This window comes from Heteronotia binoei, chromosome 7, assembly GCF_032191835.1.
Source record: "Heteronotia binoei isolate CCM8104 ecotype False Entrance Well chromosome 7, APGP_CSIRO_Hbin_v1, whole genome shotgun sequence".
NCBI classification, from domain to species: Eukaryota; Metazoa; Chordata; class Lepidosauria; order Squamata; family Gekkonidae; genus Heteronotia; species Heteronotia binoei.
The window spans coordinates 74,164,435-74,189,682 of NC_083229.1; the positions used below are offsets into that span (position 1 = coordinate 74,164,435).

General features: G+C 42.0%; 1 protein-coding gene across 1 annotated transcript in view; it reads right to left on the reverse strand.

The window, feature by feature from the left end:
• DSG2 (desmoglein 2) overlaps positions 1-25,248 on the reverse strand; it is a 34,385-nt gene that overhangs the window by 3,955 nt on the left and 5,182 nt on the right. The window contains exons 5-13 of the mRNA XM_060243858.1: positions 22,185-22,351; positions 21,080-21,214; positions 20,775-20,960; positions 18,850-19,112; positions 16,672-16,814; positions 14,856-15,083; positions 12,916-13,146; positions 5,446-5,573; positions 2,837-3,202 (exon numbers count right to left, since the gene is read on the reverse strand). Of these exons, the coding sequence (XP_060099841.1) occupies positions 2,837-3,202; positions 5,446-5,573; positions 12,916-13,146; positions 14,856-15,083; positions 16,672-16,814; positions 18,850-19,112; positions 20,775-20,960; positions 21,080-21,214; positions 22,185-22,351 (1,847 nt within the window). The remainder of the gene's footprint in view (positions 1-2,836; positions 3,203-5,445; positions 5,574-12,915; positions 13,147-14,855; positions 15,084-16,671; positions 16,815-18,849; positions 19,113-20,774; positions 20,961-21,079; positions 21,215-22,184; positions 22,352-25,248) is intronic.

A 25,248-nucleotide genomic window follows, 5' to 3' on the forward strand; every position in this document is an offset into this window, starting at 1 on the left:
CCTGCTGAGTTGACACAGGCTTGCGCTGTGATGTGACACTGTGACTCAACACAGCAAGCATTTAAAGTTTAAATCTCAGCTGAGTTGAGCCATGCAGTCTTTTGCAAGCCACTCCCCAAGTAAACCTGGAAGGTTCACTTGTGGCTGGGCTTCCCAAATGCTTTTAAAGAGGCCATTCCCCTTCCACCCCCTCCCTGGAGTTGGGCTGCAGCTGCCGCCCAATTCCAAGAGCAGAGGGGTTTAATAATTTAAACCCTTTTTCATTGGAGTTGCACTACAGCAACTTCAGGAGGGGAAGGGTTTGGGATGCCCAAATAAAAGCCAAATAATATCAGCTTTTATTTGGGTGGGGTTACTTTGGTAAAGTTTTTTTAAGGTATTTCATAAGGGTTTTGGGGGTATTTTTTTTTTGTTTGGTACTGAGTGCACACCCTTATCTGCTACTTCAGATCAACATGACTACCCCACCTGAATATCTACCTTAGGATTCAGTCCTCTTAAGTATTTTTAACTCTGGAATCATCCTGGAGCATGGCTTTGTTTTAGATTTCAGTCCAAGGATCACAACTTGGCAGCAGAATTCCAGTGCAATACATCCAAAATACATTTTCTGTTCTGCCATACTCCAGCTCCCTACTCATTAGCAACTCCTGCTTATTAGTACTTATTATTTCAGACGTTGCTTAAATCTTGACAGGTGAACAAAAAAGAAATTTGGTAACAGGACATAGATTAGAATAAGCATGGATTAAAGTGTTTATTATTCATATATTCTAAAATGTCATCCTGGCCAACAAAGAAAAGCTATGAAACTGAAGAAGCCATTTGTGTTAACTTCCTTGTGAAAGTCATAGCTACAAGTATAGTAGCTAAAGTGTTTATTATTCATAAATCCTAAAATGTTATCCTGGCCAACAAAGAAAAGCCATGAAACTGAGGAAGCCATTTGTGTTAGCTTCCTTGTGAAAGTCATAGCTACAAGTAGAGTTGTCATGAACCACTTTTAAAAGGGGACAGGGCAAATTCCTGGCAGATGGGTCTACAAAGAGCTATCAGATATCATCACTGGATGGAACATCCATGTTTAGAGCCAGTGAACTTCTGATTAAGGAATGGCCAGCATCTTCCTGTTGTTTTCTAAATTTCCAGAACAACTGAGCTATCCATGGCAGGAAATAGAATGCTATGCTAGAAGACCTTAGGGCAGGGGTGTCAAACATGCAGTTCGGGGGCTGAATCAGGCCCCCACAGGGCTTCTATCAGGCCCCTGAGCAACTGTTTGTTATCTGCTTCCTTCTCCCTATATCTTTCTTCCTTCTGCATAACAGCTTGTTTTGCAAGGCTTGCTCAATTGCACAGGAGCTACAGAGCAAAACCTGTTTTCTCCATTGGCAGAGGCTCCTCCCTTGGGGAGAAGGGGGGGGAGGGAGAGCTTGCTTTGACAGACTCTCTCAATCACACAGCAGAGCTACTGAGCCAAGCCTCTCTTCCTTCTTTTGGCTGAGGCTCCCCCACCCAGTCTCTTGGGGAAGGAAGGAAAGAGCCAGAGCTTCCTTTGCCCAGTTCCCTGGATACCGTGGGAGAAATACAAAGAAAGCATCTTTAAGACCAATGAGTTCTAACGTTTTAAGCATGTTTTAATTTAAAATATATATATATATTTGTGTTTGTCTGTGTTCTTTATAAAATTTATATCTCTGCTACCTAATCTTAAATAGATACACACCTGACCTGGCCCAACCCGACATGACTCAGCCCAACAAGGTCTCATTTATGTCAGATCCAGCCCTCATTACAAATGAGTTCAGCACCCCTGCCTTAGGGGTCCTTTCACACATGTTAAGTAATAGTTTTAAGTAATAGTTTCAGTTAGTTTGCAAGTGGATTTTGCCATTTCACACAATAAAATCCAGTTGCAAAGTGCACTGTAAGCATCCCTTAGTCTCATCCAGCAAATTATTTATTTTATTATGCATTTAAAATATTTCTATGCCACCTTTCCACCCAAATAGGGTCCTCCAAGCAGCACACATAAAAACATTTTAAAAATTAAAATAAAGTATATATAAGCTGACCAATTCAATCAAACCCTATAAATACACACAGTGACACAATAAGGGAGGCAAACCAGTAACAGTTACTGCAGGTATGCCAAACAAAACAAAAAATTTTCATCTGCTGGTGGTAGACAACAATAGAGAGAGAGATTAATCTAAAGTTTTGGTGCATCTAAACTGTGGAGTCTTGTGAGCAAAAATTCTACTTCGTGAGCTACTGGTATTAAAGTTGTAAGCTACTGCATAAATTAGTTTGCTCTGGGCCAATTTTCCTGAGTTATGACAAAAATGTCTGAGCTGGAGGCTAAAAAATGGTGAGCTAGCTCACACTAACTCAGCTTAGAGGGAACACTGGTCATGACTGAGAGAGTCCTTTTTTGGATTGCCATCTTTTTATCCACAAATGGTGGGGACACCCAAAGCAGGGTCTCCGAAGATGATCAGAGTCGATGGTAGGTTTGTATCATAGAAGGTGGTCCTTAAGGTATGTGGGTCCTATGCCATTTAGGGCTGAAAGGTCAATACCAGCACCTTGAATTGAACCCAGAAGAAGCAAATTGGGAGCCAGTGTAAGGAGATCAAGACTGGATTGATATGGTCCCTAGAACCCACTTCAGTCAACAGGTATCTTTTATATTAAAGACTACGTAACACACACACACACACACAAGGAGAAAGAGAGAGGGAGGGAGGGGGGGAGGGAGAGAGAGAGAGAGAGAGAGAGAGAGAAGGGGAAAAAAACCAAGACAATGAGATTCTACAAGAAGCCAGAATCTTACCTCATTGAAGTAACTTCTCAAGAACTCTTCATTCACGGCTCCTCCAGTTTCCATGGCCATAGCTCCTCCTGCACCCATAGTTCCTCCAGAGCCCATTACCATGGTATCTCTGGCAGCCATGCCTCCTCCAGCTGCCATGACTGATGCTCCCCCTGATTCCATGCCTCTATAACCTGCACCAGACAGAAGAGCTCTTTGCTCCTCCCATCGTCCATTGGTCACTTTGATGTTGTTGTAATGTTCTTTCATCACAGAAGAGCCGCCAACCTGAGTGGCTGCTGCTCCTGCACCTGCAGCTGCTGCTCCAGCTCCCATATTTGACGCAGAGTTATCCAAGGAGGGGGGAACGATGAGGTTTAGGAATGCCTAACATCACAGATAGCAAATAAACCATAAACAGAATTCAATTCAATTGCTAAGTAGCACAGCAGAGTGGACTGGCTGGAGGTGACTGGAGGCTAATCTGACTCATTATGAGATATTTTATGTGCTATGCACTGGGAGAAAAGTCAGAATAGCTTTGTTCTAAAAACCCATGACAGAATATGTAATACTAGAACAAACCAAACAGTTCAGTTAGATGTACTGTTCCCAAGGTCTGTTCAGAAGGACTCAGAGCCCAGTTGCTTCCCAGGACCCAAGAATGACTGCTAGCTGAGCACAGCTTTTATGCAATCTTTCTTCCCACACCATTCAGTTTAGCTGCATTGGAAAAAATACTTTAAAAATAGCTATCTTACTGCCTGATCCTGTGTCTTAGGAAATGTCCAATTCTCAACAAACACACATGCAAGGAATTAGATCTGGACTGTACCACATTGGTAGTGGGGGGCTTATGGGATGCAGTGCTGCAGCATGTAACATATTTCTACACATACAGTCAACTGAAGAAACAGTTCTATCTAATATGAACATTTACTGTGTGAAAAAATGTGTGTCGAGCAACATTCAGCCATGTGTGTCCAACCTGCAATCTGAAGTGGGATAACCCAGATGCAGGTTTACTATTTCAGGTAGTGGTTGGAAGGCTATAGCCCAACTGATATAAATGGACTTACTACCAAGTAGCCAAGTTTAAGATTACAGGTCTACTCAACACTTCCATGTCTCCTCTTAGACTAATGAGTTTATCCAAACTTTCTTTTTGGACCAGAAAGAGTACAGATAAGTGAATTACACTTTGAGTACTGAAATTAATAGATGTAAGATAATAGCACTTAGATAATAATTCCCCTATGGTGGTGGCCAAATAGAGTGCTCTCATTGGCTTAGAGGTGCACACTACAAACCATTGGCCCATCACAGCTCAGTGAGTGTCTCTGACCTCCCATTGGCTGACTCTCCTGCCCCCGCCTACTGCAGGCCCAGGAATGTTGAACAAACCACCAAAACAATATTACCTCAGGGACAGCCACATCTCCAACTCTTCTCTATGTGCTTCACAAAAAGCATCACTGGCAACAGACTTCTGCTGCCCCATCAACAGCCCAAACAGATAGCCTCCCAGCACACGCAGCTTTCGTAGCCAAGGAGCCACTGCTGCAATAATGCGACTAGGTGGCAAGGCCTGGTCCTGCTGGGAATGTTGAACATATGAAGCTGCCTTATACTGAATCAGACCTTTGGTCCATCAAAGTCAGTATTGTCTTCTCAGACTGGCAGCGGCTCTCCAGGGTCTCAAGCTGAGGTTTTTCACACCTATTTGCCTGGACCCTTTTTTGGAGATGCCAGGGATTGAACCTGGGACCTTCTGCTTCCCAAATAGATGCTCTACCACTGAGCCACCGTCCCTCCCCCATGTTTCCTCAGAGACATGGCTGCTGTCTCTTTCCTGCCACTCCCTCTCTCCATCCTCCCCTCAGCCTCACTCCAACCACAGGTTGTTGCTAGGCAACTAACTTCTGTCAGTAAAGGGAGAGGCCTCAGATGAATAGAATGGGATACAGTCCACCCTCCGAAGCAGTTCTTTTCTCCAGGATGGGGAGAGAGATCTGTTGTCTGGAGTTCAGTTGTGATCCCAGGAGATCTTCAGGCTCCACCTGGAGGTTGGCTACCTTAGGCCTGGCAACACCCTCTAGGTGACTTGATGCCACCTGACTGGCATGACTTATCTAGGCCTGGCTGCTTGCTGCTGTTCAGCAGCAGCCCCCCATGACAGCCAGTGTTACTTAGCAGTTGCCAACTCTAGGTTGGGAAATTCCTGGAGATTTGAGGGATGGCACCTGGAGAGGGAGGGTTTGAGGAGGGGTGGGACCTCAGACAGGTAGAATGCCATAGACTCCACCTTCCAAACCAGCAATTTCCTCCTGGGGAACCAGTGCTGCCAATCTCTAGGTGAGGACTGGAGATCACTCAGAATCACAACTACTCTCCAGATTGCAGAGATCTGCTCCCCTGGAGGTAGGGGGGAGGAGAATGAATGCTTTAACTTGTGTGGTTAGGAAGACAGCGGGGGGAGCAGTTGACCAGAGTCTTTTTCTAGAGTCCATCATATCCCCCACACACAATGGGCCTTATTCCTAGTGGTATTATAAGTAGCTTTGTTGGCCTCTATCTAAAGATTGAAATGCCAAGGTACCAAATACAGAATAAAGATATAACAAAGAAACCTTGTTTTCAGGAGCTGCCCCTTCACTGTTCCAGTTACGCAACATTTCCTCGCTGTTATCAGGTATTGCTGCAAAACCTTTCTTAGCAGCTGACCCAGCACGACACAGCAGCAACAAAAGAGGCAACACTGTAAAAGAACATAAATATCTATGAAGCACCAATAAGCAAGAATGAAGGCACATACATTTTTCAATTTGTAAAAGTAACATCTGTATCAATTCATTTTAGGTAATCGTTTTAGGTAATCAAAGACAGGACAGAAGTCTTGGGTGTGTGCTCGATGCAAGGAGCTCCTGTTCCTCAGGGAACGAGTTCGTACCCTTGAGACTAAGGTGACTGACCTGGAGAAGCAGAGACAGTCAGTTAGGCACTCACAGAAGACTCTCGGGGATGTGTTAGTTGAGCCCCGCTCTGAACATGGCAGCCCCGTTGCTGCCAGGGAGCGTGAGGGTCAAGAGGGAACAGGGCACCAGGCTGAGGATAAGGGGAATGCGCCCTCAGAAGGGACCTCTTCTTTGGTTGGTGAACGGGAACGCTTTCGCACCAAGGAACCATCCCTGGGCAGGGAGAGAGGGAGGGTCTTGGTAGCTGGTGATTTGATCCTTAGGCAAGTAGACAGCTGGGTGGCAAAACCGCGTACGGACCATATGGTGACTTGCCAGCCTGGTGCGAAGGTAGTGGACATTATGCGTGTAGTAGATAGGCTGATAGACAGTGCTGGGGAGGAGCTGGTGGTTGTGGTGCATGTTGGCACCAACGATGTGGGGAAATGCAGTCGTGAGGTCCTGGAGGAAAAATTTAGGCTGCTAGGTGGGAGACTTAAGGCCAGGACCTCCAAGGTAGCCTTCTCGGAAGTGCTACCTGTTCCACGTGCAGGGCTGGAGAGACAGGCACAAATTAGAAGCCTCAATGTGTGGATGAGACGATGGTGCAAGGAGGAAGGGTTTAAGTTTGTTAGGCACTGGGATGCTTTCTGGAAGAAGCGGGAGCTGTACAAAAAAGACGGTCTCCACTTGTCCCCGGATGGAACCAGGCTGCTGGCGCTTAAAATCAAAAAGGTGGCAGAGCAGTTTTTAAACTAAATCTAGGGGAAAAGCCAACAGGAGATGAAATGTCTCTGGTTCGGTAAGACTCATCTCAAAGAGATGAAGGGTTAGCTGATACTTTTCTACCGAGTAATGGATCAGAGTTGTCCACTGAGATGGTGACAATCAGAATGGACTGCCTGCCAGAGTCTCGAGGCAGCAGGAGGAAGGTGGCGAGCCTAGCTTGCCTAGGAAATTATAGATGTTTGTATGCAAATGCTAGAAGTCTTCAAAGTAAAATTGGTGAGTTGGAATGCTTAGTGTTGAGAGAAAACATAGACATTGTGGGAATTTCAGAAACTTGGTGGAATGAGGAGAATCAGTGGGACATGGTGATTCCTGGATATAAGTTATACCGGAAGGATAGGGAGGGAAGGTTTGGAGGTGGGGTGGCTCTGGATGTCAGAGAGGGCACACGGTCCAGTAAGACTGAGGTCAGAGAATTAGACTCCCTTATAGAAATGCTTTGGGTTGAAATAGAGGGCCCAAAAGGCAATATAACTATGGGAGTTTGTTATCGCCCACCAAATCAAAAGACAGAGGATGACTATAATATGATGGAAGGCTTAAAGATGGTGGCTAGACAAAAAAACTGTGTCATCATAGGTGATTTTAACTACCTGCAGATTGATTGGGTCAATATGTGTTCTGGTCGAGAGAAAGAGACTGAGTTTCTAGATGCTCTCAATGACTGCTATGGAGCAGATGGTCACAGAACCTACCAGGGGTGGGGTGATCCTGGTTTTGGTCCTAAGTAATGCCCAAGACCTGGTGAGAGATGTAAAAGTGATCGCACCGCTTGGGAGCAGTGACCATAATGTTATTGATTTCACTATTTGTATAAATAGGGAGTTGCCCCAAAAGACCAGCACAACCGCGTTTAACTTTAAAAGGGGTAAATTCTCTGAGATGCGGAGGCATGTGAAGAGGAGACTGAAAGGAAAGGTAAATACAGTCAAAACCCTTGGGGAAGCTTGGAGGCTATTTAAAACTACAATCCTAGAAGCGCAGATAAAATATATACCACAAGTTAGGAAAGGTACAAATAGGTATAAGAGAAGGTCTGCATGGTTAACAAACAAAGTAATGGAAGCTGTAAAAGGTAAGAAGGACTCCTTTAAGTGGTGAAAAGCTAGTCCAAGTGAAATTAATAAAAGGGAACACAGGCAATGGCAAATCAAATGCAAGACTGATCAGGCAGGTAAAAAGGGACTATGAGTAGCATATTGCAAAAAACATAAAGACCAACAATAAAAATTTCTTCAAATATATTAGAAGCAGGAAACCAGCCAGGGAGGCAGTGGGGCTCTTGGATGACCAAGGGATAAAAGGATTACTGAAGGAGGATAAGGAAATGGCTGAGAAGCTAAATGAATTTTTTCCCTCCATCTTCACTGTGGAAGATGAGAAGTGTTTGCCTGCTCCAGAACCACTTCTATTGGAAGGGGTGTTGAAAGACCTGAGCCAGATTGAGGTGACAAGAGAGGAGGTCCTACAACTGATGGATGAATTAAAAACTAATAAGTCACCAGGTCCGGATGGCATACATCCAAGCGTTCTGAAAGAACTCAAAGTTGAACTTGTGGATCTTCTGACAAAAATATGTAATCTTTCATTGACATCTGCCTCCGTTCCTGAGGACTGGAAGGTAGCAAATGTCACCCCCATCTTTAAAAAGGGTTCCAGAGGAGATCCGGGTAACTACAGGCCAGTCAGTCTGACTTCAATACCGGGAAAGTTGGTAGAAACCATTATCAAGGACTGAGTAGGCACATTGATGAACACGAGTTATAGAGGAAGACTCAGCATGGGTTCTGTAAGGGAAGATCTTGCCTCACTAACCTGTTACATTTCTTTGAGGGGGTGAACAAACATGTAGATAAAGGAGACCCAATAGATATTGTTTACCTTGACTTCCAGAAAGCTTTTGATAAAGTTCCTCATCAAAGGCTCCTTAGTAAGCTCGAGAGTCATGGAGTAAAAGGACAGGTCCTCTTGTGGATCAAAAACTGGCTAATTAATAGGAAGCAGAGAGTGAGTATAAATGGGCAGTCTTTGCAGTGGTGGACGGTAAGCAATGGAGTGCTGCAGGGCTCAGTACCGGGTCCCATGATCTTTAACTTGTTCATAAATTATTTGGAGTTGAAAGTAAGCAGTGAAGTGGCCAAGTTTGCGGATGACACTAAATTGTTCAAGGTGGTAAGAACCAGAGAGGATTGTGAGGAACTCCAAAGGGATCTGTTGAGGCTAGGTGAGTGGGCGTCAACATGGCAGATGAGGTTCAATGTGGCCAAGTCCAAAGTAATGCACACTGGGGCCAAGAATCCCAGCTGCAAATACAAGTTGATGGGGTGTGAACTGGCAGAGACTGACCAAGGGAGAGATCTTGGGGTCATGGTAGATAACTCACTGAAAATGTCAAGACAGTGTGCGATTGGAATAAAAAAGGCCAACGCCATGCTGGGAATTACTAGGAAGGGAATTGAAAACAAATCAGCCAGTATCATAATGCCCCTGTATAAATTGATGGTGCGGTCTCATTTGGCATACTGTGTGCAATTCTGGTCACCGCACCTCAAAAAGGATATTATAGCACTGGAAAAAGTGCAGAAAAGGGCAACTAGAATGATTACAGATTTGGAACACTTTCCCTATGAAGAAAGGTTAAAACGCTTGGGGCTCTTTAGCTTGGAGAAACGTCAACTGCGGAGTGACATGATAGAGGTTTACAAGATTATGCATGGGATGGAGAAAGTAGAGAAAGAAGTCCTTTTCTCCCTTTCTCACAATATAAGAACTCGTGGGCATTCAATAAAATTGCTGAGCAGTCGGGTTAAAATGGATAAAAGGAGGTAATTCTTCACCCAAAGGGTGATTAACATGTGGAATTCACTGCCACAGGAGGTGGTGGCGGCTACAAGCATAGCCAGCTTCAAGAGGGGGTTAGATAAAAATATGGAGCAGAGGTCCATTAGTGGCTATTAGCCACAGTGTATATACATACATACATATATATATATATATATATATATATATATATATATATATATATATATATATATATATATATATATATATATATATATATATATATATATAAAATTTGGCCACTGTGTGATACAGAGTGTTGGACTGGATGGGCCATTGGCCTGATCCAACATGGCTTCTCTTATGTTCTTATGTTCAGGCAGGAGAGAATTTAGTTGATACCCCCATGTGATTTCTTTCACAGACATCCTCCCCACAGCTCCTATTACCCCAGTAGATAGACAGGTGCATTCCTTTCATAAAACCAAGAGCTAAAGCAACATTATGGTGGATTTGTACATTTTCAGGTGACCACCTTTGGCTTTTCATATCTATGGGAATGGGTAAGGATCTAATAACAAGCATAATGGAGTATGTGGGTGAGGGCATCTATACTATGACCTCACTGTTAACTTTGTGGTGTTTATTTACAGACTTAATGTACTAGTCATCAGTATGTCAGGCTAGGACTGGATTAGGGTTCAAATCTCTAATCAGCAATGACGTTTACTTGAGCTAGTCACTTTTTCTTGGTCTAACCTATCTTAGAGAATTGTCAAGTGAAAATGTGTGTGTGGGGTTATCAATTTATATAAAACAATTTAGATAAAATATACAAGAAGAAAGTATGTATCAATATGTGTAAAACTACTGGCCGTAGTCGAGAGAGGCTCAGCATGATTTCCAGAGATCACAGTAATAGTAGAAGAACTGTGCGAAAAAGTCCCTCCTCATTTGCAGAAATCATAAAGGCTACAAAATTTAGTTCACCATTATGGCTTCTGTGCAGTCCCACATTAGGTACTGTGAGTGTCCAGGCCAGTTGTGGAAGAAGTGCCCCTCTTCCCTCTGATGCTTTCCTGCCAAAACAATCACATTACCAGGAAGAGGGCACGACTTCCTCAGTTCACTTTTTGCTATCACAGAGAGAGGATCTCTACTGCTATTCTCTGTTTTTTCCTCACCTCAGTTTTGAGGCTGAGGAGACTTGTTTCTCTTGTAAGTTTTCTTTTTGTCATCGATACTTATTCTATTGAAGAATAAACTACATGTAAGGAAGATATTTCCAAAGTATCATTATGGCTTAAAAGGGGCCTCCTCAGCATTGGACCAACTGTCACTTTAGAAATGGTGATGCGTAGGAGTTCACACAACAGAGCTGCCTGCTCTTGTTGTCATCAATTTCCCCTGAAGGCATATATGGATACAGCTGGAGTCAGAAGAGCTGTTTTTCAGACCCTGGAGAGTCACTGCCAATCTGAGTAGACCCTGGGGGCGGGCGGGGGGCGGGGAGGAGAGAAGCTTGCAATGCCATTTCATTGTTTTCCCAGGCTCAGAGGATTTTATATTTTAAGTCTCTGCTGTGATTGCATTGCTAAATCCCACTATTCACCCACCTTAACATTTTAAACAAAATATTGCAAGAGTTTTAAGCATGTTTGTATTTTCAGTAACAAAATAATATCTTTAATTGTGTTTGTCTTTGTCCTTTACAAAGTTTGTATCTCTGCTGCCTCCCATTCCATTTTATGACACACATGGTTGAGCCCCACAAAGTCCCATTTGTGTCAGAACTGGCTGTCCTAACAAATTAGTTCTGACACCTGTGGGTTAGAGTTTCTTGTTCTTGTTAGCAGTGTTGGGAGACAACAGAATATTTTTACTTAAGTTTTATTTTATCACTCATTCACTTGGGTCAGATCCAATTCTCTGTTAATCTCAGCTTCAAGCCCTCTTGCTAATGCCTAGTTCTAAAGCAGGGGTGGCCAAACTGTGGCTCAGGACCCATATGTGGCTCTTTCACACACATTGTGTAGCTCTCGAAGCCCCCACTACCCCATTAGCCAGCTTGGAGAAGTAATTTCTCTCTTTAAATCACTTCTCCAAGCCAAGCCAGCCAGCGGCTTGGAGAATACACTGAAAGTTGCTTTCTTTCCACCTCCCTCTCTCTCCCTCCCTATCTTCCTTCCTGATTTCAAACATCAAATAAGACATTTATATCTTGTGGCTCTCAAATATCTGACATTTATTCTATGGGGCTCTTACATTAAGCAAGTTTGGCCACCCCTGTTCTAAAGGCTGACACAATTACATAGCAGCCTCAGTCCACCACCCTGCTGCAATCTCTCAATACTGAAACGTAATCCTAAGGAGTTTTTCACCACAGGTGCTGTTTTAGGCAGAGGCAAGGCTTACTGTTGTCATCTCCATGGAGAACTCAAAAGTGATAAGCAAGTATGCTTTTTGGAAGCAAGCCTGAGCCCCTCTCCTGCCAATTTTATGGTAACCTTCGGAACCATCGATGATTTGGGGGGCTCCTTAGCTGCCACCGTTTTTAACAACAGTGATAAACCTGTACCTACAAACCCAGTGTTTTGGTAGATAATTTCCCCATCGAGTTCATGTATTACCACACTCCCTTCTTCCAGCCAGGGAATAGCACTGACTCTCCACAGGGTCTTGACTCTCAGTGCTGCTTCTGGGAGACAGCTCTTATTTCAGCTGGATTCAGATTGTCTCTTGAGTCACTCTTATGTGACACCATTCATAGTAAAAACCAGTGTGGTATACTGGTTGGAGTGTTGAGCTGGGATCTGGAAGACCCAGGTTCAAATGCTTTTATCACTGAAAACTTGCTTGTGGCTGTCAGCTTTGGAACTATCCTCAATTAAACAAGGTTTCCAGTGTGGTCGGAAAGCTGGCTTTATTGAAAGATAGAAACAGTAGCAATACACATTTGTGTCAGAGCTAGCTCACCTATGAGGGTGACCAGTACTTATACCTTATCTGGGGCTGTTATGCAGCCCACCAAAAACACAGTGCAAAAAGCAGAACAAACTGGTCCCCACCAACACCTTTCATTCCCTAAACGCCAAGCAATGAGAGCTGTCTCTGGGATGAGATAAAGCTGCTTTGAGACAGCAGCTTTACTCCCTTTACCAGGGCATAAATGGATACTTGTGATTGTTATTTATGTAAGCACCAATTACCCTCCCCCATTCTCCAAACACAAAGATATTTCAGCATATGGAAATATAAAAATGCCAAGGCTCCTTGACAGTGGCCTTAGGTCACCACATTCTCTCAACCTGACTTGCCTCACAGAGTTCTTGTAAGGCTGGAATGGAAAAATATAACATGTTATAAGGCACGCTGAGTCCATGTTAGGGAGTAAGATAAACTCCTGAATAGCCAGCACCAGTCCTTCACAATTTTTTAAAAAACTCTTACGCTGTCTTGATTTAAATGGGACAAAAGACTAAGAAGAAACTTCACTCTGGTTGGTTCATTTTTCTTATAATGTACAAAGTCATAAACCCAACAATGGAAAAACTGTTTCAGTGTCTTGTTACTTACACAGCAACAACAAGAGTGCCAGAATTATCAATGCAACTGCAGCAGGTCCCAGCACAACCGATGAGCCAACAATTCTCTGTCCTACGCAAACTCCATCTTTCCCACAAGTACAAACAGAGACATGAACAATTTGTCGGTCAGGACAGCTGAAACCTTGGTTATCTTTTACTAAAATGGGAATATCATATGAGCCAGGATGCATATCCACTGGTACAAGCTGTGCTCTAGCTCCTTCACAAAAAATAAAAGAAAGAACAAAACATAGTATAAAAATAAAGCAATGGAATACAAAGTGAAAAGTCTCTCTTTAGTTCACCCAAATTATCACTACAGCTGCAATCAAACAGTGTTGCAATTTCATGTTATAAAGATTATGAGACAAGCCAGATAATCCAGTTTATAGGTTAGATAACTGTTGGTAAAAAAATTTCAAAGACCCAAGTGCACCAGTTTAACTATAATTTTTAATCTGCACTAAAGTGTTTCTAAATAGTAGATAAGGTACATCCGTAGCATTAAGGAAATTCCAGAGTTAACCAGGGAAACCCAACTAGTCATTATAGAATTTGAACAACCACCAACATGTTTTTGGTTCATACATGTACTAGCTGGCATATATGTATGCTGAAAAAAAAACCAGAAGTAGCAAATAGTATAAAAACGCAAGGAAATGCAGAAGGTAAGTATCACATTCCACAGTTAATCTGGACAGCAATATGATCTTGGTCCTGTATTATTAAGAGTGTATTTTTGGAAGCAACTGATTTCCACCCACCCCGTTTGAAAGAGGACATTATGAAAGCCACAGGAAATGCCACTTTATGCATAACCCTAATTGTTTGGAACACTATTCAAATCCTTGTTATTCCTGTGGGTGTAGAATTATCGCACGGCAGTTAACATGCTGGTCAAAACAAAATTGTGGACAAAATCAAAACAAAATTGTGGAGGCTGGTACCACATAAAGTATGTCAATCCAGCTTCAGACATTTTATACCTGGCTCCAATGAGGCCCTTCCTACTCCTACCTCCCCAACTACAGAGGTCCAAATATACTAAAGCTTTAGGTCAGTGCATGTTTGCCAACTCAGAATTAACCAAGTCATAATTTATCTGAACAGCTGTCCAGCAGTGTTTGAGGGAGGTAATGGACTGGTTGGGGAGGGGGGGAAGGTGAAATTAATGCACAGAAGATGGGATATTATCTTGGTGGTGTTTCTGCTATGCTAGAGAGTGAGTGGAAAAGCTTTCTTAGGATGGGATGTACTCCCCTGAGCAATCAGGGGATGATCATGAATCCATTACTATATCTGGATTCTCAGATTTTACAGGTGGGTAGAAGTATCTTTTATTATCTTAGACAGGTGCGCAAGCTGCACTCTTTCCTATGAAAGACTTGCCTATCAGCAGTTATTCATATACATGAAATTGTTCTAATATTCTAGGAAGTGGGCAGAATTATTGCCTTCTCCACATATTAATTCTTTATGAATGCTTTCTTAGCTCATATTTCAGTCTCACACACTGCTAAAAACCCAACATAGCTAGAAAGTTAGTCTATCAAGGGGAATCTTACCACGTAGTGTTTCTCACACAGCACCCCTTCGGCCAGAGTGGAAGCTCCCTTTGGAAAGGCTTATGCACAAAAAGCTGCCTTATGCTGGGTCAGACCATTGCTCTATCAAGATCAGTACTGTTAACCTAGACTGTCAATAGCTCTCCAGGGACTCAGGTCTTTCATATAACCTGCTACCCAATCCTTTTAACTAGAAATGCTGCAAACTGAAGCTGGGACCTTCTTCAAGCAAAACTGATGCTCTACCACTGAGCTATGATGCCTTCTCTGGTTGTGTGGAGGAAGGTGAAATTAATGCACAGAAGATGGGACATAAATTTCAGGTAAAGCAGTAACAAAATACATTATACTGACTCTTACTTACCATCCACTTGGCCAATTACCCATTTGTCCGATATTCTTTCAGGCTCATCGATGACACTAAAAGTGAAAGGACCACCATTTGGATAAGTATCATGATCTTCAACAGTGATGTTTGCGAACTTTGCATCAGCACAGATTGTTGTTGCTCGTGTTGTGATAGTTGGACAATGGAAATTAACATTCTGTACTTGAATAGCAATTGTACCTGTAGCAGTTTTTGAAGGGAAGTCTGCAAAATATATAACACAAAAATTTATATTTCATTGTACAAGAATGCATTTTTTTACTGTTTAGAAGTTAAATCGCTTTCCTGAATATGTAAAAACTTTTAATGTGAATTCAGTGCTTCATTTTGGAAGATCCACGATGCATTTTAATTGCAGACTAGAACTTTGTTACTAAAGGAAACAATCAGCCAAAAATTACAATGCACTGAACATAAGAGAACATAAGAGAAGCCATGCTGGATCAGGCCAATGGCCCATCCAGTCCAACAGTCTGTGTCACACAGTGGCCAATATACGTGTGTGTGTGTATACACACACACTGTGGCTAATAGCCACTGATGGACCTCTGCTCCATATTTTTATCCAATCCCTTCTTGAAGCTGGCTATGCTTGTAGCCACCACCACCTCCTGTGGCAGTGAATTCCACACGTTAATCACCCTTTGGGTGAAAAGTACTTCATTTTATCCATTTTAACCTGACTGCTCAGCAATTTCATTGAATGCCCACGAGTTCTTGTATTGTGAGAAAGGGAGAAAAGGACTTCTTTCTCTACTTTCTCCATCCCATGCATTATCTTGTAAACCTCTATCATGTCACCCCGCAGTCAACGTTTCTCCAAGCTAAGGAGCCCCAAGCGTTTTAACCTTTCTTCATAGGAAAAGTGTTTCAAACCTTTAATCATTTTAGTCGCCCTTTTCTGGACTTTTTTCAATGCTATAATATCCTTTTTGAGGTGCGGTGGCCAGAATTGTACACAGTACTCCAAATGAGACCGCACCATCGATTTATACAGGGGCATTATGATACTGGCTGATTTGTTTTCAGTTCCCTTCCTAATAATTCCCAGCATGGCGTTGGCCTTTTTTATTGCAATCGCACACTGTCTTGACATTTTCAGTGAGATACCCACAATACTGGGTATTGTGAACATCAGACAAGCTTGTTGAGTGATTCTGGATTAGTGGTTCTCACAACAATAATAGAGCATTTATATTTGTAAGTAAATCAGATTTTCTTGTCATACTGGAAGTGTGATAGCTTTATCAGAGATCTTTACTACCACAATTATATCTGCTCTGTGCCACCCATTCATCAGGTTCTCCACAAAACAGCGAAAGGGTCATAGTCCTTTGCTAGGCATCCATAAATGCAACCAGCAGGTAAACAGGATGCTAAGAAGCACACAGATCTCCTTCCTGGAGCTCTGTTGTGCTAAGATCCGGAGAAGGTAAGCAACAGAAGTCTTTTCAGAGCAGTGTGGAGGAATCCTGCTGCTTCTTGCCTTTTCTATAACCTAGTTCAAATGAGAACAAAACCCACCCTATCACCAAGCCCTCTACACCCACTATGGAGGACTAAGATGAGGTCCACCAACTATTTGTAATCTGTCACAGCTACAAATATCAGCTTAGCTAATGAAACCAAAAATGTGTGGACTGTCTCCTAGTCTTGTTCAGATAGCATAGTGATTGGGCATGGTTGTTGTTTCAAAGCTAGCTTTAAGTTTTAAGCAATGGACAAATCAGAATTTGCATGGATTAAATGCTGATCATTCTTTGGGAATAAGGGAAAGAGAGACATCACTTACCTTCAGTTATAGCCAAAATTGTTCCAATGTAACTACCATTGACAAGAGAAGATGAGTCAAATCTAGGTATTTTAATAAGCTTGATTTCAGCAGTTTTATAATCTATTGTAAACCAGTTTTCAGCATCACGATCTTTGGCATACCTGTACAAATTTTAAGAGATATTCAAGGCAATTAGTGTACAAACCCAGTTTGATGCATATACATAATAGGGCCTGTTTGTTTTGCAAAATAATTAAATATCTTCATTTGATTTTTCCATGTTTCTTCCTAAGTCTCTGGGCTTCTTTCTACACTTTCTTTTGAAGAAATGTATGTATATGGTCTTACTAGGCTTGCCAGTCCCCAGGTCCCAGCGGGGGATTCCCTGGTTTTACAGGCTCCTCCTTGCCACCAGCCAGCTGGTCAGCAGGGTGAAGTCCCACCACAACTGCCACCTTGTGCCTTCAAATCTGTGAAGGCTTAAAAAAAAGTCTGCAAACGGTCTGTGTTTTGGACTGTGTGTGTCCCTTTAAATCCTGTGGTTAGGGAGATCAAAAGGAAAGGTGGATTTGCAGAGCAACTAGGCAGAGCCACGTGGGTCTTCCGATGAGTGTGTGAAAGGAAGAGAAGTGAGCAGAGTCCCTCTGTCTGTTTGGAGGAAAACTCCACCCCCTAGGCTGTTCTGCTTTCATTTTCCTGTTAGTTTGAAGAAGTTAGTTGAAGTACAGCAGATGATAACATTCAGCAGCTCCAGTGAGTAAATTGCCTCAGTGAGATTGCAAAAATGTGTGCTTGCAAATTGGGTTTATTTTGGCTGCTTTGTGCGTGTGTGTGCGTGTGTTCACTTTCATTTAGCAGAAATGCAGCTGCTAGGGGGATGAGGAAATGAAGACTGTATTCAGGGGAACTGCACTGCTGCATTTTTATTTATGTATTTTAAGGAATGGGAAAGTCTCCTGCCTCCATTGAGAGCCAGTTTGGTGTAGTGGTTAAGTGTGTGGACTCTTATCTGTGAGAACTGGGTTTGATTCCGCACTCCTCCACTTGCACCTGCTAGAATGGCCTTGGGTTAGCCATAGCTATCGCAGGACTTGTCCTTGAAAGGGCAGCTGCTGTGAGAGCCCTCTCAGCCCCACCCACCTCACAGGGTGTCTGTTGTGGGGGGAGAAGACATAGGAGATTGTAAGCCGCTCTGAGTCTCTGATTAAGGGAGAAGGGCGGGGTATAAATCTGCAATTCTTCTTCCTCTCCACCCCCAAAACCCTCAAGTATTTTCTAAATCACATCTGGCAACCCTATGTCTTACTATGCATGGGTGTGAAAGCTGGTAGGAAAAAAGCTGGTTCATTTGAAATGTGTTTTGGAGGAGAGTTTTATGGATACCATGGACTGCCAAAAAGACAAGTAAGTGGGTTCTAGATTAAATCAAGCCTGAACTCTCCCTAGAAGCTAAATTGAGGCTAACATACTTTGATCACATTATGAGTATTAGATTGTACTAGAAATGGTAATAATGCTAGGAAAAGTTGAAGGCAACAGGAAAAGAGGAAGATACAACATGACTCAACCAAGGAACACAGGCCTTCAGTTTGCAAGCTCATCTGAGCATAGCTGCTAATAACAGAACATTTTGGAGGTCATTAATTCTCATGTTTAGGGTCACCATAAGTTGGAAGCAATTTGATGGCACTGAACACAGATGCTAGGGTTGCCAAGTCCCCTGCAGGTCTGGTGGGGGACTTGCTTTGCATGAGTGGCATGATGACATCACCTGGATGTGATGTCATCGCACCAGTGATGTCCTGCGCCAGCCACTCTAAGCGTTTCTGTTGGATATCACAACATCTTGTGTTTTATTTAAGATTTCCTGATTTGCAGTTCTACCTCACAGGGTTGGCGCCAAGTTAAAATGGAGAAGGGAAGAACAATGTACATCAGCCTGAGCTTTTTGGAGGAAGGGAGATATTTATTTATTATATTAAACTTACGAATTGCCCAGTCCCTGCTGTTGCAGGGCTCTGAGTGATATAAAAATACTAAATAAATACTGCACCTAAGAAAAAGGAAGGAAAAAGTGTTCAGATCTGAGTTTTCTGGCTTGCTCTCATCAGAAACAAACTGACATTTGTTTATGACATTTGACTGCAGCTATAGTACACTCTAAGAAGTATTTATGGTAACAGTAAGGAATCCTACCTGATGCGTTCTGCTATTTTTCCAGTGTCTTCATCAAAAGCTTGAAAGCTTCCAATAACCTGGTTCACTTTCATGGTTCTGTTTGCTTTAATTATTAGCGTTTGGGGCTTAAACACAGGACCTTCCTTCACATTTATCACATTAATTTTAACTGGAATTGGTTGAGCTTGGTAACCACTACTAATAATTGATTTGTGATATGCTGCTTTGTTAGCTACAACAATATTTAAGTTCATTGTCTGTAGTTCTTCATAATTAACTTCCTGCAAAGAAAAGAAAAAAATCCTCAATGCACATACCCTTCAATTTCTGCACTGGACAATACTAACAAGCAGATTTTCCTGATAGCATAGTGAATTTGGTCTGAAATGTTCAGATTAGTAGTACTAAAATGAATTTTTCCATTTGGTGTTTTATCATTAGAAGCAGAGCTGAGCAAGACTTTTTAGCTTTTCAGAGGGGTAGCCCTGTTAGTCTGTTGCAGCAAAAGAAGTCTGGAGGCACCTTAAAGACTAAAACAATTTACTGCAGTCTAAGTTTCATTGATTCAGAGCTCAGTTCATCACTTGTGTAAACTTGTAGATCCATGCATGGAATATACACCCATTCTGAGTTGAAAAGCACTCTGATTCTTGGTGAATTTTTAGATGCACCCTCAAAATATCTTGGACACTTGACAGGACATAATACAGTTTCCAAAGGCTTTAACTAGAATATTATTTTAAAAACGGGCATTTTCATGGTTCACAATCATGTCTACTGTGAAGTTCTTATGCACGGGCAAGACACAAACATTCTAAAATTCTTGACAGTGTTAGCCACTCTCCTGTCCTTTAGTGTGGTTTCCCAACAAATGTACCTATAAAAGGGAGGAGAAAGTCTCTCCCCTTCAATTCACTGCCACTAAAGGATGTCCTTCTCTTCATTTGCTACTTCCTAATTAAATTTTGTAGATTTTGTGGCTTACTGTTTCTGTAGACCCACCTCATTATCCTGTCTATCTTCCTCAACTTCATGGCTTCAAAGGCTTTCAAGGAGTGTTCCTGCTTAGGAAGCTAGATAGCCTGGTTGGACTTGACTATGTTGTCTCAGCAAGACATGACAGCATTCTGATTGCTAAAAAATGCTAAACTTGTACCTGTAGCTGTGCTGACTATAATTAATCCCTTCGTGTTCTGGGTGTATGCTTGTTGGGGGAACACTAAATGTTTCAACTCCACAGGAAATCCTGTCAATATTATGTGATGTGTCAGAGACTCAGAGAGGTGGGAACTTCAGAATCTGAGGATGGGAGCTACTCCAGAGAGATTAACAAAAACATGCTTACAATGTGCTTCAGGTCCCATAACTATAAAACTTCATAATGCCAGATGAGTACAAGTTGCCAAATTTGGCCTTATTTGACCAGCTAAGTAGTCCTTTTGCTTGTAGAACTCTGGCTCCAGCTTCCAATTCAAGTAATTGACTTCAGGAATCTTACCATTAGGGCCAAACTGGGAAAGTTACATACACAAAAGTGTTGCGTTTGGCACAGAATCACTCCTACCAGAACCTAAACAGTTTATGTGGAAATAAAACCCACAATGTCAATGAAACTTACTTTGGAATGCTATACTTAGTAATTCAGCCATTTAATTTCTGATAACTGTGAGAGAGGAGTCAGGTTCCTAAAAACTAGAACTGAAAACTGAATACCGAGAAATTGCCCCATCTGAAATGGTTAGTAGAGAGGCAGGTATAATGCTGGAAGCTGTACAAAAGATGCTAACATGAACTATTTTGATTCAACCTGGCACCATGCCATTTTGCTCTGCTATTTATGCATGACAATCTCCCTCAGACTGTGTCATTACCCCACAATAATGCTGTGCACTGAATCAGGACCAGTATAGCAAACTTCAAATGTCTCTACAACAGGTACTAACCTTAACAAGAGTTAAAATTCCTTCATTGGTTTGAGAATCTGTTTCTATATGGAAATAGCCTCCTTCGTTGCCAGATATAATTGTGAATTGCGCCAGCCAGTTGTCAGTGAACTCCTCATCTCTGTCAAAGACCTTCAGTCTCATGATTTCCATATTTGCCATGTTTTCTTTAACACTTCCTTCATACTGCAAACAAACAAGTCTTTTAGTCTCTCTTTCATCTCCTAAAGGCAGTCACTAGCAAGTCATGACAGTACATCATTTTAATATGTGTACTAGGAAAGCTTTCCAGTCAAATTACTTACTGTGGCTTTTTCAAGAACTGGAATATTGTCATTGACATCTAAAAGTTTGATCTGTACAGACGTTTCTGTCCCTAACCCAATTGCATCTCCATTTCGGTCTTTTGCCTCCACAATTAAGGAATAGCTACTGTGTTCCTGCATGAAAGTCAAATAGGTAAACATAAGTAAGGTGTAAAAACAGAAACAGACAAATCTAAATTAGAAGCTTAATGCTACTACTTGCACATGAAAAGTAACATTACTGCAATCATTTCCCTGGACTCAGGACTGCAGGAAGTATTCCTCATGCCTGTCTTTCCTTTAAGAGGTATGTGAATGAGATATGCCTTGTTGCTAACTGACTGGATCCTGGAAGTTCTCTGAGGTATGTAGCAGTGGAAGCTGCAGTAGGTGGAAAGGCTGGGAAAGGAGGAATGTATACAGGAAGCTTCCCCAACCATCACCTTGTAAAGTGAAGGGACGATGGTAGCATTTTGGATGAGGATAAGATGATATAGATCAAAAGACAAAAACAATGTAATTTAAAAAAAATTAAGATCTACAAAAAAAATAGAATGGTAACCACTCAGCCCAAACAAGGTTTAGTAGCAGCCCTGGATTCAAGTCTAGTAGTACCTAAAAGACGAAAAAGATTTTCAGAGTACACGCTTTTGAAAGTCATGCACATATATCAGAGTAAAAGTGTTTAAGAGTCATATATAGGAGTCTGCATTTGGTATATACTGAGCTGAATAATACCTTAACGGTATTATTAGAGTATTATGCAGTTGCTTTTGTACACCCTCCCTTGTGATTTGAATTGTGGGGGAGGGAGGAGGCCATGGTGTAGGCTGCAGTGGTGGTGGAGAGGAAGGCTGTAGGTTGGGAGCCCTGAGTTCAGCCCACCCACAGGAAAGCGGGGGCCCAAAAGGCCCCCCTGTAGCTATGGGCCTGCAGCATAAGTGTTGGCGCACTGACATTGTAGGCTACTGGGGGTATGTGAACAGGGCATTTAAAGGTTCAGGTTCTTAAGAGTCTTAGTTTCGTACAAGTAATTTTAAAAAAAAATCTGTAAAATTCATAGTTCTCTCTATAAATAGATATTAAAAGAAGAAAAAGAGCTGACCTCTCTGTCAAGTCGGAATGTTGTAGTCTGAACCACTCCTGTTGCTTTGTTAATCATGAATGCAGAAGGCTCACTGGGCTCTTGAGAAACAATCCTGAAGGCAATTTTGGAGTTGAGAGTATTTGGCTCATCTGCATCAGTTGCAACTATCTTCATCACAACAGTACCTAAGAATTAAAAAGAATATAACGTTATACAGTGCCACTTGCCAAGCTGTAGTTAAAACATTCAAATATCCTGAATATGACATTTCTATATATTGTCAGGCACTTTCCAAGACTGGTTCTCAAACTGTGGGAAGGGACCCAGAAGTCAGCTCTGACTTTTTCAAAGGTGAGTGGAGGAGGACCAGAGTGAGCATAGAAAGGTGGCTCTGGGAGGCCTGATGGCTAATCCAGGCTTGTCTCTGCTTAAGGTGCAAAGTGGCTGTGAAACACAGCCTGCTGCTCAGTAATACAGGAATAATATCCCCCTGTCCTGAAATAGCTATATTGGCTGCCCATCTGTTTTTGGAAAAATGTAAGTGCTGGTTCTTACTTTCAAGACCCTAAATGGCTTGGGAACTGAGTATTTGAGGGACCACTTCCTCCAGTACTGTCCAGTCTACTAGTTAAGATCCTCTCCCCCAAGTCCTGCTCTCTGAACCCTTCACCTATGAAGGTGAGGTGGATGGCAATCAGAAACAAGACTTTTTTCAGTGGCAACACTTTGCCTTTGGAATGTCCCCCCCTCCCCCGAGGCTCAGCTGGCACCTACATTTATGTCTTCTGTGCCAGGGCTAAGCACACCTTTTCACCAAGTCTTTCAACTGAGGGATTCCATCTTTTTAAGCTGTTTCAATGGTCTGCTTATGACCTGTTGTGGCCTGTTTTATTAATATAATTTTAGGCTGCCGAATGTTATTTTTTCCAATTTTATGCCTCTGGCATAAAAATGTTCATTATTATTATTGATAATTTTTATGTTGCTTTTTATTTTATTAACTTGTTTTTCTTTTTTGAGCTCCCTTGAACAGATTTTTGGAGAGACAGCATATAAAACTTCTAAATAAATAATATTTATAAGTACTAAATACAGATAATAAAATACAGACTTGTTCCATGGGAACATGAGTGATGGGACAGGGGGATACGGAATTAAAATCTAAAGCAGTAAAAGAGGAAAGGAACGGATGGAGAAAGAAAAAAGAAAAAATCTAGAGATGGTATTAAATGACAGCAGTGATATAAGGAAGCAAGCATAAAGAGGATCTTTTAAAATCTGCTCCCCATCAACTCCATACTGAACTTTAACAGGTACATGAAAAACAAGTTGAAAAGAAAACAATCTGCAACATTTTGTTTCAAGTCCCTCTCCTGGTCCCTGTCTCCTACTAGGTATGTTACTAGTGTTGTTACTGTTCAAAGCCCTACTCCACCATGAATCTCATTAGGAGACCTTGGGTTAGTTACTTCTGCCTCACAGATGACAAAATGAGAAAGGGGGAGCCATGTATGCTACTCTGAGTTCCTGGGAGGAAAAGAGGGATAAAAATGTACTCGACAGATTTAATCTAGATACAACTATGTTATTAAGAATGAGCTATGTCAGAGGTAACTAAACTGCAGCTTGGGAGCAACACGTGGCTCTTTCACACATTTTATCGGCTTTCGAAGCCCCCATTGTCCTGTCAGCTGGCTTTAAATTTAAAGTTAAATTTGCTTTCTTTCCACTTCCTTCCCTCCTCCCGATACAGATATTAAAAGAGTTGAAAATAATTTTCCTGATTCAAAGTGCTAAGCTTAATATTAGTATTATCATATATTTTTTTTAAAAAATAGAGATCAAGAAATTTTCTTTTTAGGTTGGACCTGGTACAGTCAGCTGTTCTGCTCCAAGTTGCAGGTACAAAACATGGTTCTTCCTTATTTTGTTGCATAAAATTGCTGCAAGCAGGATGCCAGCATAATACAGAGAGAGTTTCTAATCCAACCTTTCCTCTGATCTGCTAGGTCTGTTTCTGCAGGGAATTTTTTAAATGTGCAGAACTATTAAAAAATAAGGTTCTGGATTTCTACTCTGCAACTATATAATCCATAATTCCACACAGGACTTTACCATCCCATTGTACTTAGAAAGTAAATCAAAGTCTCATCCAAAAGACCTCTTTCTTCCCTTTCCAACCATCACACACACACAAAAAATCCTTATAAGGAAGTTTTTGATTTTTATCATTCAACTTTTGGCCAGTGCAACGTCACTATTAAGAGCTTCTGCTGTACTCTATTCCACTCAGCAAAGTCTGAAGCCGTCTGCCACGCTGGGAATCCTTCCTCCAACTTCCACTACAGGAAGAGTTGCTTAAGTTGGAGGAAGGTTTCCAACCTTGTTGAGTAGAAACCAACCCAAAATTAAACATGATTGGCATTCCTAATCTATGGAAATACCGATTCTGCAAATGTGTATGAAATCTCACTGAAGTCAAGTGACACTTGAACAAATATAACTAAGTAACTAAAGGGCCAAGAGAGCTTGGAACTAGGGGTGTGCAAAAAAAAACAAACAAAAAACGAAATTACATGGATTCAGAAATACATGAGGCCAAAAAGATACGGAATACTGTGTATTTCCTATTACCGTACTCGGAATAGCCGCATATACGGTAGATGCGCAGCTATTTCCAAATATACGGCCCCATTATACCCTATGGCCATTGAAATCAATGGAAAAATACGGTATATTGGAAGCTGCCTGGAGGGGAGGGGGTTTGAGGGAGAGCCCCCAAATTTGCAGGGGACCTTCAAGGGACTCTCCCCTACAAACCCTCCAAGTCCCAAAAAGATTGGGCCATGGGGTCCCATTCTAGGGGCACCCAAAGAGGATGCCCTCATCCCACCATTATACCCTATGGGCCATTGAAATCAATGGCAACGTAGGGCATAATTAGAGGCTACTGGGGGGCAGAGGGTTTGAGAGAGAGCCCCCAAAACTGCAGGAAACCCGTAGGGAACTCTCCCCTATAAAACCCCCAAGTCCCAAAAAGATTGGGCCAGGGGGTCCCTGTCTTTGGGCTCCCCAAAAGGCC